At 35.2% G+C, this 13396-nt stretch overlaps 1 protein-coding gene across 5 annotated transcripts in view; it reads right to left on the reverse strand.

The window, feature by feature from the left end:
* Positions 1–13396, reverse strand: part of EPHA5 (EPH receptor A5) — a 348718-nt gene that overhangs the window by 305177 nt on the left and 30145 nt on the right. For all 5 annotated transcript variants that reach the window (XM_059384724.1, XM_059384717.1, XM_059384701.1 and 2 more), the window contains exon 2: positions 9793–9857. In XM_059384724.1, coding sequence (XP_059240707.1) covers positions 9793–9857 — 65 coding nt within the window. The remainder of the gene's footprint in view (positions 1–9792; positions 9858–13396) is intronic.

Genomic DNA, 13396 nt, shown 5'->3' on the forward strand with positions numbered 1-13396 from the left:
CTCCCCCTGCTGCCTTTAATGGAAATAATCAACAGGAATGCTGCATGATTACACTATATTTTTTCTCTGTGGGAGAGGGAGATTATGTACTCAGAACCATAAAGCATTTTGCTTGCAAAATTAATTCAAATTGACTTGCATGGGAGCACTGTCACATGAATTGAAAACAGCTGAAGAATGGTGAGAGGAGGAAAAAAAAAAAGATGATGATAAACAGCAATCAAACTACTCCGAAAAATACCTAGTGTTTGGACCCTGGGGACCTCTTCAAGGCCCAGTTTTATTTAACATCTTCATTAATGAGTGGGAAGATGGGAACAACAACAACAAAAATTCATCATATTCACCTATGGAAACTGGTACAAATAGCAATGAGAACAGAACTTTTTTTTTTTTTTTTTTTTTCTGAAGGAAAAGGATTTTAGGCCCAGATTTTACATGGACCACAACATTTGGCAAAGAAAATCTGGACAGAAACCTAGAAATCCTCATATACCTAATGAGGAAAAGGGAACCATGCGGACCCAGTAGGAAACAGGTGGAAACGATATTTGGAAATGATCCAGGTGTGTGCACAGGTGTCTCACATCACAGGCAAGGTGACAGGAACTTGTACATGACTCTTTAGAAATGATCTGAAACTCTTCACATTTATGCTCCCTGCTTGGTATACAGACCAATGGAAAAATCCATCAAAAAAGGAATGAATGGGAAGAATTAAGTATTTCAGCAGAAAACTAGACAAGGTGTTGAGAATGGCTAGCATGGCTATACACACTCCAATCTGGAGGGCAAAAGAGACAGAGGTTGAGATGGAGGGAAGAAAAATTTCACAGCACGAATTTGTAAACAGGGAGGAAAAGAATTAGTTGTGGAGCCATACTTGCCTGCAGAAGTAGAACTTAAACTATGGTCTGAAGGATGAAGCCTTTACCTAGGGGATTACAGGCAGGTGAAGGCGGAAGGATTAACAAAAGGATTTCAGGGGCACCTGGGTGGCTCAGTGGGTTAAAGCCTCTGCTTTTGGCTCAGGTCATGATCCCAAGGTCCTGGGATGGAGCCCCACATCGGGCTCTCTGCTCAGCAGGAAGCCTGCTTCCCTTCCTCTCTCTCTGCCTGCCTCTCTGCCTACTTGTGATCTCTGTCTGTCAAGTAAATAAATAAAATCTTTAAAAACAAACAAACAAACAAACAAAAAAAACAAAAGGATTTCATGGATAAGGTCATTCTCCAGTGTATATTTGTGAATGTCCCTTACAATGTGGGAATGTGTTTTGAGAGCTTCTAAAGAAGAAAATATTTACAATATTCTACAGTGACTTTGAACAAATAAAGTGATACCTGATAAATAATACAAACATATCTCGACCCCACTTTGTAAGAATTTACTGTGACTATTGCTAGTTCATGCAATATAATTGCATATATCAAAGACTAAATACAACATTTGTCTCGTATGCCAAGGCAGAGCTGGACATTTTAAAGAACTTTCTTCATAATTGCTAAGTTTGCATGTGGGAAATCTAAATGCAAAATTGTGCTTCTTCTAAACTTCAGTGTATGCTTAATGACTATCTTGAATTCTTTAAATTATTTATCTTAATTACCTTACGGGTTGGGTGTTCTTTTTGTTTTTGTAAAAACTAATGAATACAAAGCTACTTTGGAACAGGATTGTTCTTCATTATACTGGCATTTGCATTATATAGTATAATATCCATTCCCTTTAGAATTATTTTCTATCACTGTCCAAATAAAGTGCTTTTCTATATCCACTAATGTGTTCTTTTTTACCCACTTCAGCATTACGTTAATCTTTATTAGCCTCTCCATGCTCAGTGTGGGCCTCAATGCTTGTCATTATCTTTCCTCTCCTTCAGCAGAAAGCAAAGCCAAAATAAGATTCTGGCAAAACTTACCTTGATTATAACCAAGATGTAAGAGATTATCATTGTTCAAATATTTCCCATCCTTTGCTTTTCATTTTGGGGAAAGTGAATCACACACAACCCCCCCCCCCCCCCAACACACACACACTTTTGGTAAATCTGTGTATCAGAATAGAAAATCCAGTGTAAGTTCTTCCAGGTTCTAGTGAATCCACGTAACACACTAACAATGTATTCACAGTCCATTTTAAGTAATCTAAACCTGAGTTATTTTCAACTTCAAAAGTAAGTACACAGGTTCTCTAGCTCAAAGAAATCAGAAAATAGAACAAAGTGACACTAAAACAAGAAAAGCCACAAACTCCTGTTTTGAAGTGTCTTGAATGGAAGATTATTGCTTGTTATTTCTCCCACCAGGCAGAGATCTGGTTACTCCGTCTCTATTTTATTACAAATATGACTTAAGTCAATATTCTGAAATCTTTCTCAATTGAATAAATTATTGCAAATGATGCTAATAGCCCCTATGATCTGCATAGGAAAAGATTTCACAATAAAGCTTACTTTATTTGACTGAAAGAAAAGACAGCGAACATAAAAGAGGAGCTTGCAGGACAATTCAGAAGTGAGACCCAGGGGACTGTGTGGCTTGCCCATTGTGTGCTCCAGGAAGTACAGAGAACTCAGTGGGGAAATGGCAGGCTCCACCAAAGCAAGGGAGGCAGGTGTATCTTGTGATCTTTTGTAAGAACAACACATGGAAAAAAAAAAAAAAAAAAAGAGCAATAGTGGAATTTCTGAGACATAAGAGCACAATCTACTCTAAACAAACATCATGACCGTTAATTTGATTCTCCCAAGAATAAGCCTTAAAACGAGTTGTTAAAATTTCTAAGAAAACAATGTTATTTACAGCTATGCTTAGAGTATATAGATTAATCAATATTAAATGCTCCAGAAGATGACTAAAATAAATTCAATGTAATTTAAAGGAAGCAAAATACATCTTCAGGTTGTGTACAGATAGGCTGATAAAGCTATGGATACAAGATTGAATATTTAAGGGAAGGAAAAAAAAAAGGGAGAGAGAAGAAAACCATAAGTGAGAAAATATTTATTTTATTTTATTTTATTTTTATTCTTTAGATTTGTTCATTTATATTAGAAAGAGAGGGAGGGAGAGAATCTCAAGCAGACCCCCTGCTGAGCCTGGAGCCTGACACAGGGCTTGATCCCAGAACCCTGAGATCATGTGATCATGAGATCATGCTCTGCTGAAACCAAGAGTCAGATGATTAACTGAGCCACCCAGGTGCCCCTAGAAGATAGTTATCTGAGAAGAGTCTATTGGTTCTGCTGTTATTCAGCCAAAGGATTCAATCAGAAAATTAGGATAAATGTATTGCCATGAAGCTTGTTCATCATTCTCTAAATATTTTCATCATTTTAAATGAAAAGTGATTTACACAACATAGCTTTTACTTTTAAAGAAAAATACATTCTTGAAGGTTTTGCTTATCTTTTCCTAAAGTCTAGATGGGGAATTTGCTTCTATACAGGCCATTTAATGGGAAAGTGAAGCTAATAAAGTCTAATTAAAATAGTTATAAAATTACAAGTATTTTATTTTATTCTTAAGATTTAATCTACTTGCCAGAAAGAGAAAGTGAGAGCACAGTAGTGGGAGGGAGAGGGAGAAGCAGGCTCTCCTCTGAGGAAGGAGACCAATGCTGGGCTCCAATCCAGGACCCCAGGATCATGATCTGAGCCGAAGGAAGACACTTAACCCACTCAGCCACCCAGGCATCCCAATTTACAAGAATTTAAAAGTAAAATCTTATGAAAACACCAAAGAAAAACTGCAGGGATAAGAGTCCATCATAAAATCGACAAACTCAGGTCCTCTTTATTATCCCTCACCCCGTTCTTAAGAATCATTATTGCTGTTGGGGTACCTGCGTGGCTCAGTGGGTTAAGCCTCTGCCTTCAGGTCATGATCCCAGTGTCCCGGGATCAAGCCCCACATCGGGCTCTCTGCTCAGCAGGGAGCCTGCTTCCTCCTCTCTCTCTGCCTGCCTGTCTGCCTACTTGTGATCTCTATCTGTCAAATAAATAAATCAAATAAAATAAAAATTAAAGAAAAAAATTTTAAAAAAAGAATCATTATTGCTGTTAAATTATGTCTTCCTAATAGGTTGAAACCAAAAAGGTTTGAGAACCTCAATATAGAATATTAATGATAGGTGTTCTGAAGGAAATAGAAATTACTCAAATAAGCAGTAAAATTTAAAATTGAAGGTAACCATGCATATTTTACATCAATTAGCCAGAAGTCAATCTGTGTTTTGCTTGTAATTTTTTGTTGTTGTTGTTTCTGTTCTCAATTAAAAGCCAGTTTTGGGGGAAAAATGAGTTTACAACCCTTCTCCTTAAATTTATTCAACATGAGATTGGAGAATTGAGTCTCATGTCTGGGCGTTGAAATATGAAAATTCTTAAAGTCTACTGACTTCATTCAATAGTCAAATGCCAAACTTATAGGTGACTGGTTATCGCTTTTAGTTACCAAAATGTTGCTGTCTGGATATATCTGGAAACAGCAATAGGGAAGCAGCTTTTAAATCAAGTAACATCCTCTCTACTTCTTTGATAGTTTAGGGATCAAGTGGTGCACTAAAATACATTATCTTATTTTATCTTAAAAACAACACTGTGAGACAAATGACATAGTAGTCACACAACCTCACCCGGCACTTAGGAAAGCCAAAATTCACAGAAGTCCCCCAAACAATAGGAATTACAGATACAGCTGGGAGTCAAGTTAATTCATTCTTTTAATGATCTACTATATAATTACATGTGTGTGTATTATATACACACAATATAACAAACACAACATAATTTTGAGCACCTATGTGCTATATATACATTTTTTTCAAATACTAATGATCTGGCAATGAATGGAATGCAACCCACTCTGGCTCATTTAAAACTTTTTTCAGGTGAATTTCCTTTTCAGCATCAATTCCTCTTTTATATAAACTAGGAATCTGGGCACCATCCAGAACCCAGTCATGTCTCTGGAGACCTAAGTGTTTGGAGGACTTCGCCTCTGGTTTAAAATAATCAGTCTCCTGGAAGAGCGGGGCTTGAAATAGAATCAGTCTTTTACAGCTGCCTAACCTTGGGCAATTCACTTACCCTTACTGAGCCTCCTTTTCCTCATCTATAAGAATAATACCAAGTATCTTTTTTTGCATTGTCATTGTTAGTGTTAAATGAATTTATGTACTTGAAGTATTTTGCACAGGAAGACAATTAGAAACAGTGATCTGATACCAGATGTGCCAAATACAATACATGTGGTCTTCCCAGTGTGGCACAAATTACCAGAGAGACCTTGAGCAAATACTGTCACCTCTCTGCCACTTTTATACATCTATAGAAAGAAAAGATAGGACTAGAAAGCATTTCATCTACCACATTGTTCTAACACACTTTGATTACTCATTCTAAAAATAATAATGCTGCCTCAAACTCCAATGTCAGGGACTTTTGTTTTCTTCTGTGCCATATTCACTGTGCCTAGAAAACTCACTGACACATACTAAGTTCCAAGTCCTGTTGAATGAATGCATGCAGGAAATTTGCATAAATAGCAAACCTTGCTGTAACATAGTACTTCTAGATATGTCCAGATTGAAAAAGGGAAGGAGAGCTTAAGTTACTAGCACGAAGTATGTGTGTGTGACGGGCATGCACATAACACATACACATACGGTCTCTTTCACATACTGTGGCTAAAGAGCACATGCTGAAACCCTGATTCGAATGACGTTTCCTGATGAAGGGGAAGTACTCAAACAAAATCTATCTAGAAGAAATTATCTCAGCATGTAATAATCAGAGATTTTTTTTAAAGACCCTCCTGAAACAAAAGAAAATCCTGATGACTACAGTTCTTAAAGATATAATTTATTTATTATTTGATATAGAGAGAGAGACTACACACACGTGTGCAGGCACACAAGTCGGGGGGGGGGGGGGGGGAAGGACAAACAGACTCTGCTCTCTGAGCCCTGAGCCCCACTCCGCTAGATATCTGGACCCTGACGTCAGCACCTGAACTGAAATCAAGAGTCGGTCACTTAAATCCTGAGCTACCCAGGTGCTCCAATGATTGTACAGTATTAAATGACTCTAAAATACTGCTAACGTTACGGACTAGCAACTTAAATAATTTGCTGACTCTCACAAAATAGCAACCTTTATTCAGCTTTGGGCTGTTGAGGCTATAGAAGGCTGCTAATTCCGGTTCTGAAACTTCCAACTAAACAGAGAAGCTGGAAATTCAGATTTTATTTGGAATATCTCAATCTTTAATGCTGACAAGGAATTCAAATGGATATAATTATATGGAAAAATAAGCAAAAACAAATCAAATAAACAAAAAAAAACCAAAACGGTTGGATCTCTTGGTATAAGGAGAATAGAAATGCAGTAGATCAAAGAAAGAATATTTGCTGAGTGCCAACACTGGGCCAAGTTCTACTCTCAGTCCCACTATTTAAATCTTGATGTAAAACTGTATCTCAGGAATTTGTGCTCCATTTTATTAATTTTAAAACAGTAAAGTAGGTTATCATTTTAATACATATTTACAGAAGTTCTCTTCTATGTCAGAACCAGAAACAACTTGTAGAAACACTGCAGAATGGTAACATGAGGTAGTTATAAGAAGCCCAGGAGTTGACAAGCAGAGAAAAAGTATCACAGGTGCAGTGATTGTTTCTAAGAAGTGTGTGGAACATGTGCATGACTTTAAGGGATGGATAACAGTGTTTCTTTTAAATACTTGCCTAATTCTTAGGTGCAGACATGGGGTAAATAAATAAAATATTCATTCCAAAGGCCTGAAATTCGAAAAATATTCTGAAAAGGAGAATATTCTTATTTACTTAGTTTAATAATGGCTTTCAGTCTAGGGGAGCTCTGAGTTAGATCAAATCCAGACAGCCTTACAAGAACAGTCTTCCAGGAAGCTATCAGATCAAATAATGACAGCTCCAGGGGCTCAAGTCTTTGAAGAATCTCCTGTCCCACTCTGCCTCTCCAGTGCCTGCTCGCCTGCTGCTTTTTACCTCGCCAGCCGGTTTTTGGTTTTCCAAGGCTACCTCACAGCTGGAGAGGCAGGAAAGGACATAAGGAACCTAAAATGCTAAAGCTATTAAAATAAAGTAAAAGAATGAAAGAAAAAAGACAATATCCAGTTCCAATAAATAATAAAATTTTAACCTAATTTAATCTTTAATTTTTTTAATGCTAAAGTTAATGCTGCTGTTCTAACAATATTCCATCATTTTTCTTGCATAAATAATCCTGCATTGCTCCAAAACTGGTTAATTTCTGGAGTTCTGAAAAATTGATTCTGACAATATTTGCCAGTTTTCTCATGGCTAATACGGAGAAGACTATTTGCAGAGGCCCTTACTCCAAAATTTCTGATGGCCTCACTTTTGATCTATGTATCACCTAATCATAAATGGTAAAACCTTCTAACAATAGAGTAATATATTAATTCTTATTAGAATTAATTACACTTTGAACACTCATTTCTTTAAGCTGTAATTTTAAAATTTCCTTTATTTTGTATTTGAATGACATAACACAAAATAAAACATCTATGTTCTCTACACATTGGACAAGTGTGGACAAGTACATCCTGGGGCGAATGCACATTCACTGAGTTTCTCTACTTTAACTTTTTTTTTTTTTTTTTTTTTTAATATCAACATCAGGCATAGCTATGTCAAAGAAACATAACTCAAAACATTGTAAGAATGTTGAAGATAAAACTCATTGTTTAAAAAACTGAACATGGGGGACCTCATGGCTCAGTGGGTTAACAACCTGACTACTTGATTTTGGCTCAGGTCCTGGTCTCAGGATTCTGGGATCAAGCCCTGTGTTAGTCACTGCACTGAGTGTGGAGCCTGCTTAAGATTCTCTCTCTCACCCTCTGCCTCTCTGCCTATCCACCCTCCCCACGTACTTGCTCTCCAAAAAAAAAAAAAAAAAAAAAAATACTGAAAATTTAAAAATTAAAAAAATTAAAAACAAAATCAATAGTATACTAATAATTATACTGGAAAGAGAAAGAAAGCATAAAGTTGTTAGAATGAAAAGTGCTCATTCTGGATATAAAGGGACTATGTTGCTACAACAGAAATAGTTGTGTTTTATACAAAATTCATGTACAAAATTGGGTAATCTCCCCCAAAATTTAAACTGCAAAAGCAACTACAAATCAGATTTACCCTCAAAGATGGACTCTGCCAAACCTTTTCTGAATAACTCCTGGATAGAAAGAGGAGACACACAAAACTCAATTCAAAGGGACTATGAAAAATTTTCTCAGGCTTTTAAAAAATTAACTTCAACCGCACCTATCAGCCTTCATCCCTGAAAGGACAATTTAAAATATCTACATAACAGATCAAGTTTGGTATGTGAAAAAATTCAGAGTACGAAATATAGCTATAGGTTCCCATACACAGATATTATCGAGCCATCTACTTGTAGAGGGGTCATGACAGATGAAAGAAAAAAAAAAAACAATTTGAGATGAGGAGTGAGAAGAGGAAAACCGAAACGAAGAAGGAAGAATATAGGAAAGGTATAAGAGAGACTGAGAGAATATACACCATTACGTTGGCACTGGCTATATTTGCTTTGTACTATACTTTTTCCCTTTGGCTTATACTTATGTCTTAACAGCTTAACAACCTGCTAATATACTTTATTTAGAGTATGTCTCTAAATGCATAATTTTTAACAACCAAAACAAAATACCATCTTAATGAAAGAATTAGGAGATTAGGATATAAGCATATAAATTATGAATCACAATAATTAATACCACTTGTTTTACCTCCATAATAACTCTGTAAAGGACTGAATAACATACCTGATTTTGTTCCTCAAATGCAAAAAAAAATAAATAAATAAGTCTTGACTAGTAGGGTTATGACAATGTTAGATTACTTAATAACCCAAAATTAACTTTGGAAGTCATAGGAACTACTATTTCTGTGAATAATTTTCTAAATGCATTACTTATATACACTATACTATAAAGTTTTAAATATTCAAAACATTTAAATTATTTTCTCAAAATAGAGTATTGAAAAATACTATTTGTCCTTGCCACAATATAGTTCTATAATGAATTTAGGTAGTTTGAGTCTGAAAATTATAAAATAGGTAAATATTAAAGTTATATATAAATAAAAATCTCTCAAAATATATTGTTTTTAATAAAAGTCATGCAATAGTTATTATTTTCTGTGTAATATAATGATTTTATGTCACACTATTTTACTTATATTAATATTCCATCTGATAATATAGTATACTTTTAATTGAACAGAAGATAATCAAATACTTTTTAATTTAATCCATGTATTAAGACTGTAGTTTTACTTAATTTTACCTAAAACACATTATTTCTAATGTATACCAGTAAAATAAATTACTAGCAAAAACAACTGCTGATTATAAAAATCTTCCAATGAAACAGCTTTCTGAGAGTTTTCACTGAAGAAAAATTTAAGAACTGAAAGAAAACTCTGATTACCTACTTGATTGCCTAAGAAACTTTTAATCTCAGTAAAATATAAAGGAATTTCTTATATCATCTTCATTCCCTAATGTAGTGAATAAAATACAAAATAAATTGTGCTTGAATCAACACTGGTCATTGACATGTTAATCTTTATTTCCTAGTCAATATAACCAGGATAATAGCAAATCAAAACATTTTCAGTTAATTTTCATTTTTGACATTTAACATGATGTCCACTCAGGTAGCTTAAGTTGTTGGGAAAATATAATAAAGGCTTACCCCATTTTTCGGAAAAGCAATCCATCCCAAGTCCCCCATGACAGTACGTGAATCCAGTAAATTCACTGAAAGAAAAAGAACACAAAACTGAGTCAAATGTATAAAAAAGTATCACTATTTTCATAGTCTTTATAAAGTGAGTATTTCTTACATAGCTGAAATTAAATTAAGTATTCCTCATGAATACAAGAGTTATAATTTAATGAAAACACTCTTTGGATGCGTAAGAACAAGTGATTTTGAATAAACATGTGGAGAACAATTATAGCAATAGTACGTAAACAAGTCATTACTCTAAGTGCTCTTTTTTGTCAAATAAGAATAAAAGAAAAGAATTAGTAAAAGGAAAAAGAAAAAAAATGAAAGTCCACGGAAAACTAAGGACTATGTCACTCCTTTAAAGGCTCTCAATTTGGGGATTAAGCTGCCATAAATTTGTGACTAAACATAATGTATTTTCTTCAGGAAAGCTATTATGAAGCAATTAACAAATAATTTACATTAAACAGAAATAAGCTATCCCCAAGTTTCTAAGAATTTTTTGGTGTGATATTAACTGAAATCTGTAATCCAAATTGCAAGTTCAATTAGGAAATAAATCCACACACGCATAACTAAGCCAAGAAAATTATAGCAGCTCTCAGGGTTGTTGCTAGAGTTAACTGTCCACTGCATTCCCCCAAATATCTTCTACTTACAAATAACCATAGTCTATAATGTGCTTCTTACAGAACTATCAGCTACATTTTTGAAATGTAGACCTCAATTATGGTTGGAAATACTAAAATATTTGGAACTGCCAGAATGGCAGCCCGAATATCATTATTACAAAAGGAAGCCATGAAAGACTACGTGTACACACATGCACTCACAGATACACACACACACAGTGTTTGTATTTCAACAGGTTTATCTACTGCTCTCCCTCCCTGGGCCCAAATTAAACTAGCTTATGGGATGTTGAGTCGTCAAGCTGTCAAACTGCTTCAGACCTGGGTCACAGATGATCATCCTTCCAGCCGATTATGCCCATTCCACGTGATCTACCTGGCCCCCCAGGCAGCTGAACCAGTTTGAATGAGCATGGCATATGGACCCAAAAGGGAAACTGGGTTATCCCTAGTCAGAGGTACTGAAGCTTCTTCCTTATACTACACTTCAAGAACCACTACCTTGAAATGCTACCAATTTGGGGGAAAAAAAAAAAAAAAAGAAAAAGAAAAGAAAAGAAAAAAAGTTTCTATCTGTAAGTGTGAAGCTGGAGTACTAAAGTAGTAATACCTGATAGACTGAGAAATGTGTTAGAATACTCTTATACCAAAATATAAGGTGATGGGGTGCCTGGGTGGCTCAGTCCTTAAGCGTCTTCCTTCCCTTGGTTCAGGCCATGATCCCAGGGTCCTGGGATCAAGACCCGCAATGGGCTCCCTGCTCCTTGGGGAGCCTGCTTCTCCCTTTCCCACTCCCCCTGCTTGTGTTCCCTCTCTCACTGTCTCTCTCTGTCAAATAAATAAAATCTTAGAAAATATAAGATGAAATTATTAAAGCCAAGGACATTAGGATCACAATTGAAATAAATTTTCTATGTGTTATAGAAGTTATATGCATTTAAACCTTATTATCCATTGTTTTATTTCATATAACATATGCAAACATATATGTCTTACTAAGTTAACAGTCTGTGTAATACTAGTTATATAAAGAGAAATCAAAACTTTACAACTATCATCTGATCTCCCTGATATGAGGAAGTGGAGATGCAACATGGGGGCTTAAGTGGGTACGAGAAGAATAAATGAAACCAGATGAGACAAACCATAAGTGACCCTTAATCTCACAAAACAAACTGAGGGTTGCAGTGGGGAGGGGGTTTGGGAGAGGGCAGTGGGGTTATGGACATTGGGGAGGGTATGTGCTATGGTGAGTGCTGTGAAGTGTGTAAACCTGGTGATTCACGGACCTGTGCCCCTGGGGATAAAAATGTATCATATGTTTATAAAAAATTAAAAATTAAAGAAAAGTTTTAGAAAACACAGAAACATACTCAATAACATATATATATGGCAGCCTTCTATGATATGTGTGTACTCAATATACTTGTCTATTTCTCTCATTAGGTTCTGCGCTCTTTAACTCTAAAAATCCATGCCTATAGAATGTTTGCATCATCTTTAGCCTACACATATCAGAGTGGCTTTATAGAGTAATAAAATAAATAATTTGTTGGATTATTCTTTTTTAGAAGAAATTGGGCTAGCTGAAAACTCTTGTTTAAAATGATAAAAAACAAACCAGAACTATCCCACTAACCACTGACCTTGCAAATCTACCAGTCATCCCACTAAATCTAATTTTTTAGTTAGATCCATACTCTTTTTACTCTATTGTTGGCTTTTCTAGTTTCCATGGGGATAAAGCTACATTAAACTTAAATGTCCTTGTCCTCATTTTAGTTTTTCTGGGACACTAGGGCTATGTCTAGACATGACTAAATACCATGGGAGTACAGAATCTAAATCGTTATGTTTATTCAACCTTATGATTCACTTGATTCACCTTTGATATTGAACCGCAGCATATCTGTGTAGACCTGATAAAATAGAGCAAATCAGCAAGCTAAAGGCCTTCTACTATGATGGCCGTCAAACTAAACTTAATCCTGTAGTGGCAAACTGATGTGAATAGGAATTCTAGGAATTCCTAACTAGCCTGTCATGAGAAAAACAACATTCCTGGTAGGCCTCTTAGTAGCATGTGGATCTTCAAATGTCCATTACTACCAACAGAATTCCAGATGTCCTTCTTAAATTTAGTTACCTTCACGTGAATTAACTTTAATCTAAGTTGCTATTCTTAACTCTTTTTTGGCTGAAAACATATGAGTGTATGCGAAATTAAATGCATGAATTCAAAATACTAGCTGGGCTGTTAATACATCTATTGAGAATTTTCAATATTGGCATACGTTACTAAGCACGTGGAAATACCCACAACAGAAATGTAGACGATCCTTCTTCTGATGATCTTGTCAAAAGTTCTTCTTCAAAGAAATAGATTAGGAATTCTGTCTTATAAATTAGGAAGTTTATAAGACATAAACCTATGTCATTTCCTACTACTGTCTAAAATTGGTTTTGTTTTGGAAACAGATGCTTTCATACAATTCACAATGCAAAGAAGATACTTATACATATGATTACTAAATTAGAAATTTTGAAAAAAGCAAAAGTAGATGTTTCAGGCAATTACTTGCAGATTACTATATTATAATTCTGTTCATATAATTCAGAGGAAACTGGAATTTGATGCCTCGGGAAAAATAATTAAAATTAGAGTTAGGTAGTAGATAGATTGATAGAGATATTTACATAAAGATAGAAATAGATATATAGATGTACGGATACAGAGATATGGAGAGCGTTAGCTTTCTTATACCTCCAAGCTTTGCACGTGCTGCTTCAGCTTGTCCTTCCTGCCCTTTTGAATCGCCACCTTCATTTATCCAACAAAACATATTTCAGGAACTGTTACCTCTAAGAAGGCATCTGTATTCCTCTTTCTTAAATCTAGATAAAGTATTATTACTGAATAGTCTATTAGCACC

The sequence above is a fragment of the Mustela nigripes genome, chromosome 1 (assembly GCF_022355385.1).
Source record: "Mustela nigripes isolate SB6536 chromosome 1, MUSNIG.SB6536, whole genome shotgun sequence".
NCBI classification, from domain to species: Eukaryota; Metazoa; Chordata; class Mammalia; order Carnivora; family Mustelidae; genus Mustela; species Mustela nigripes.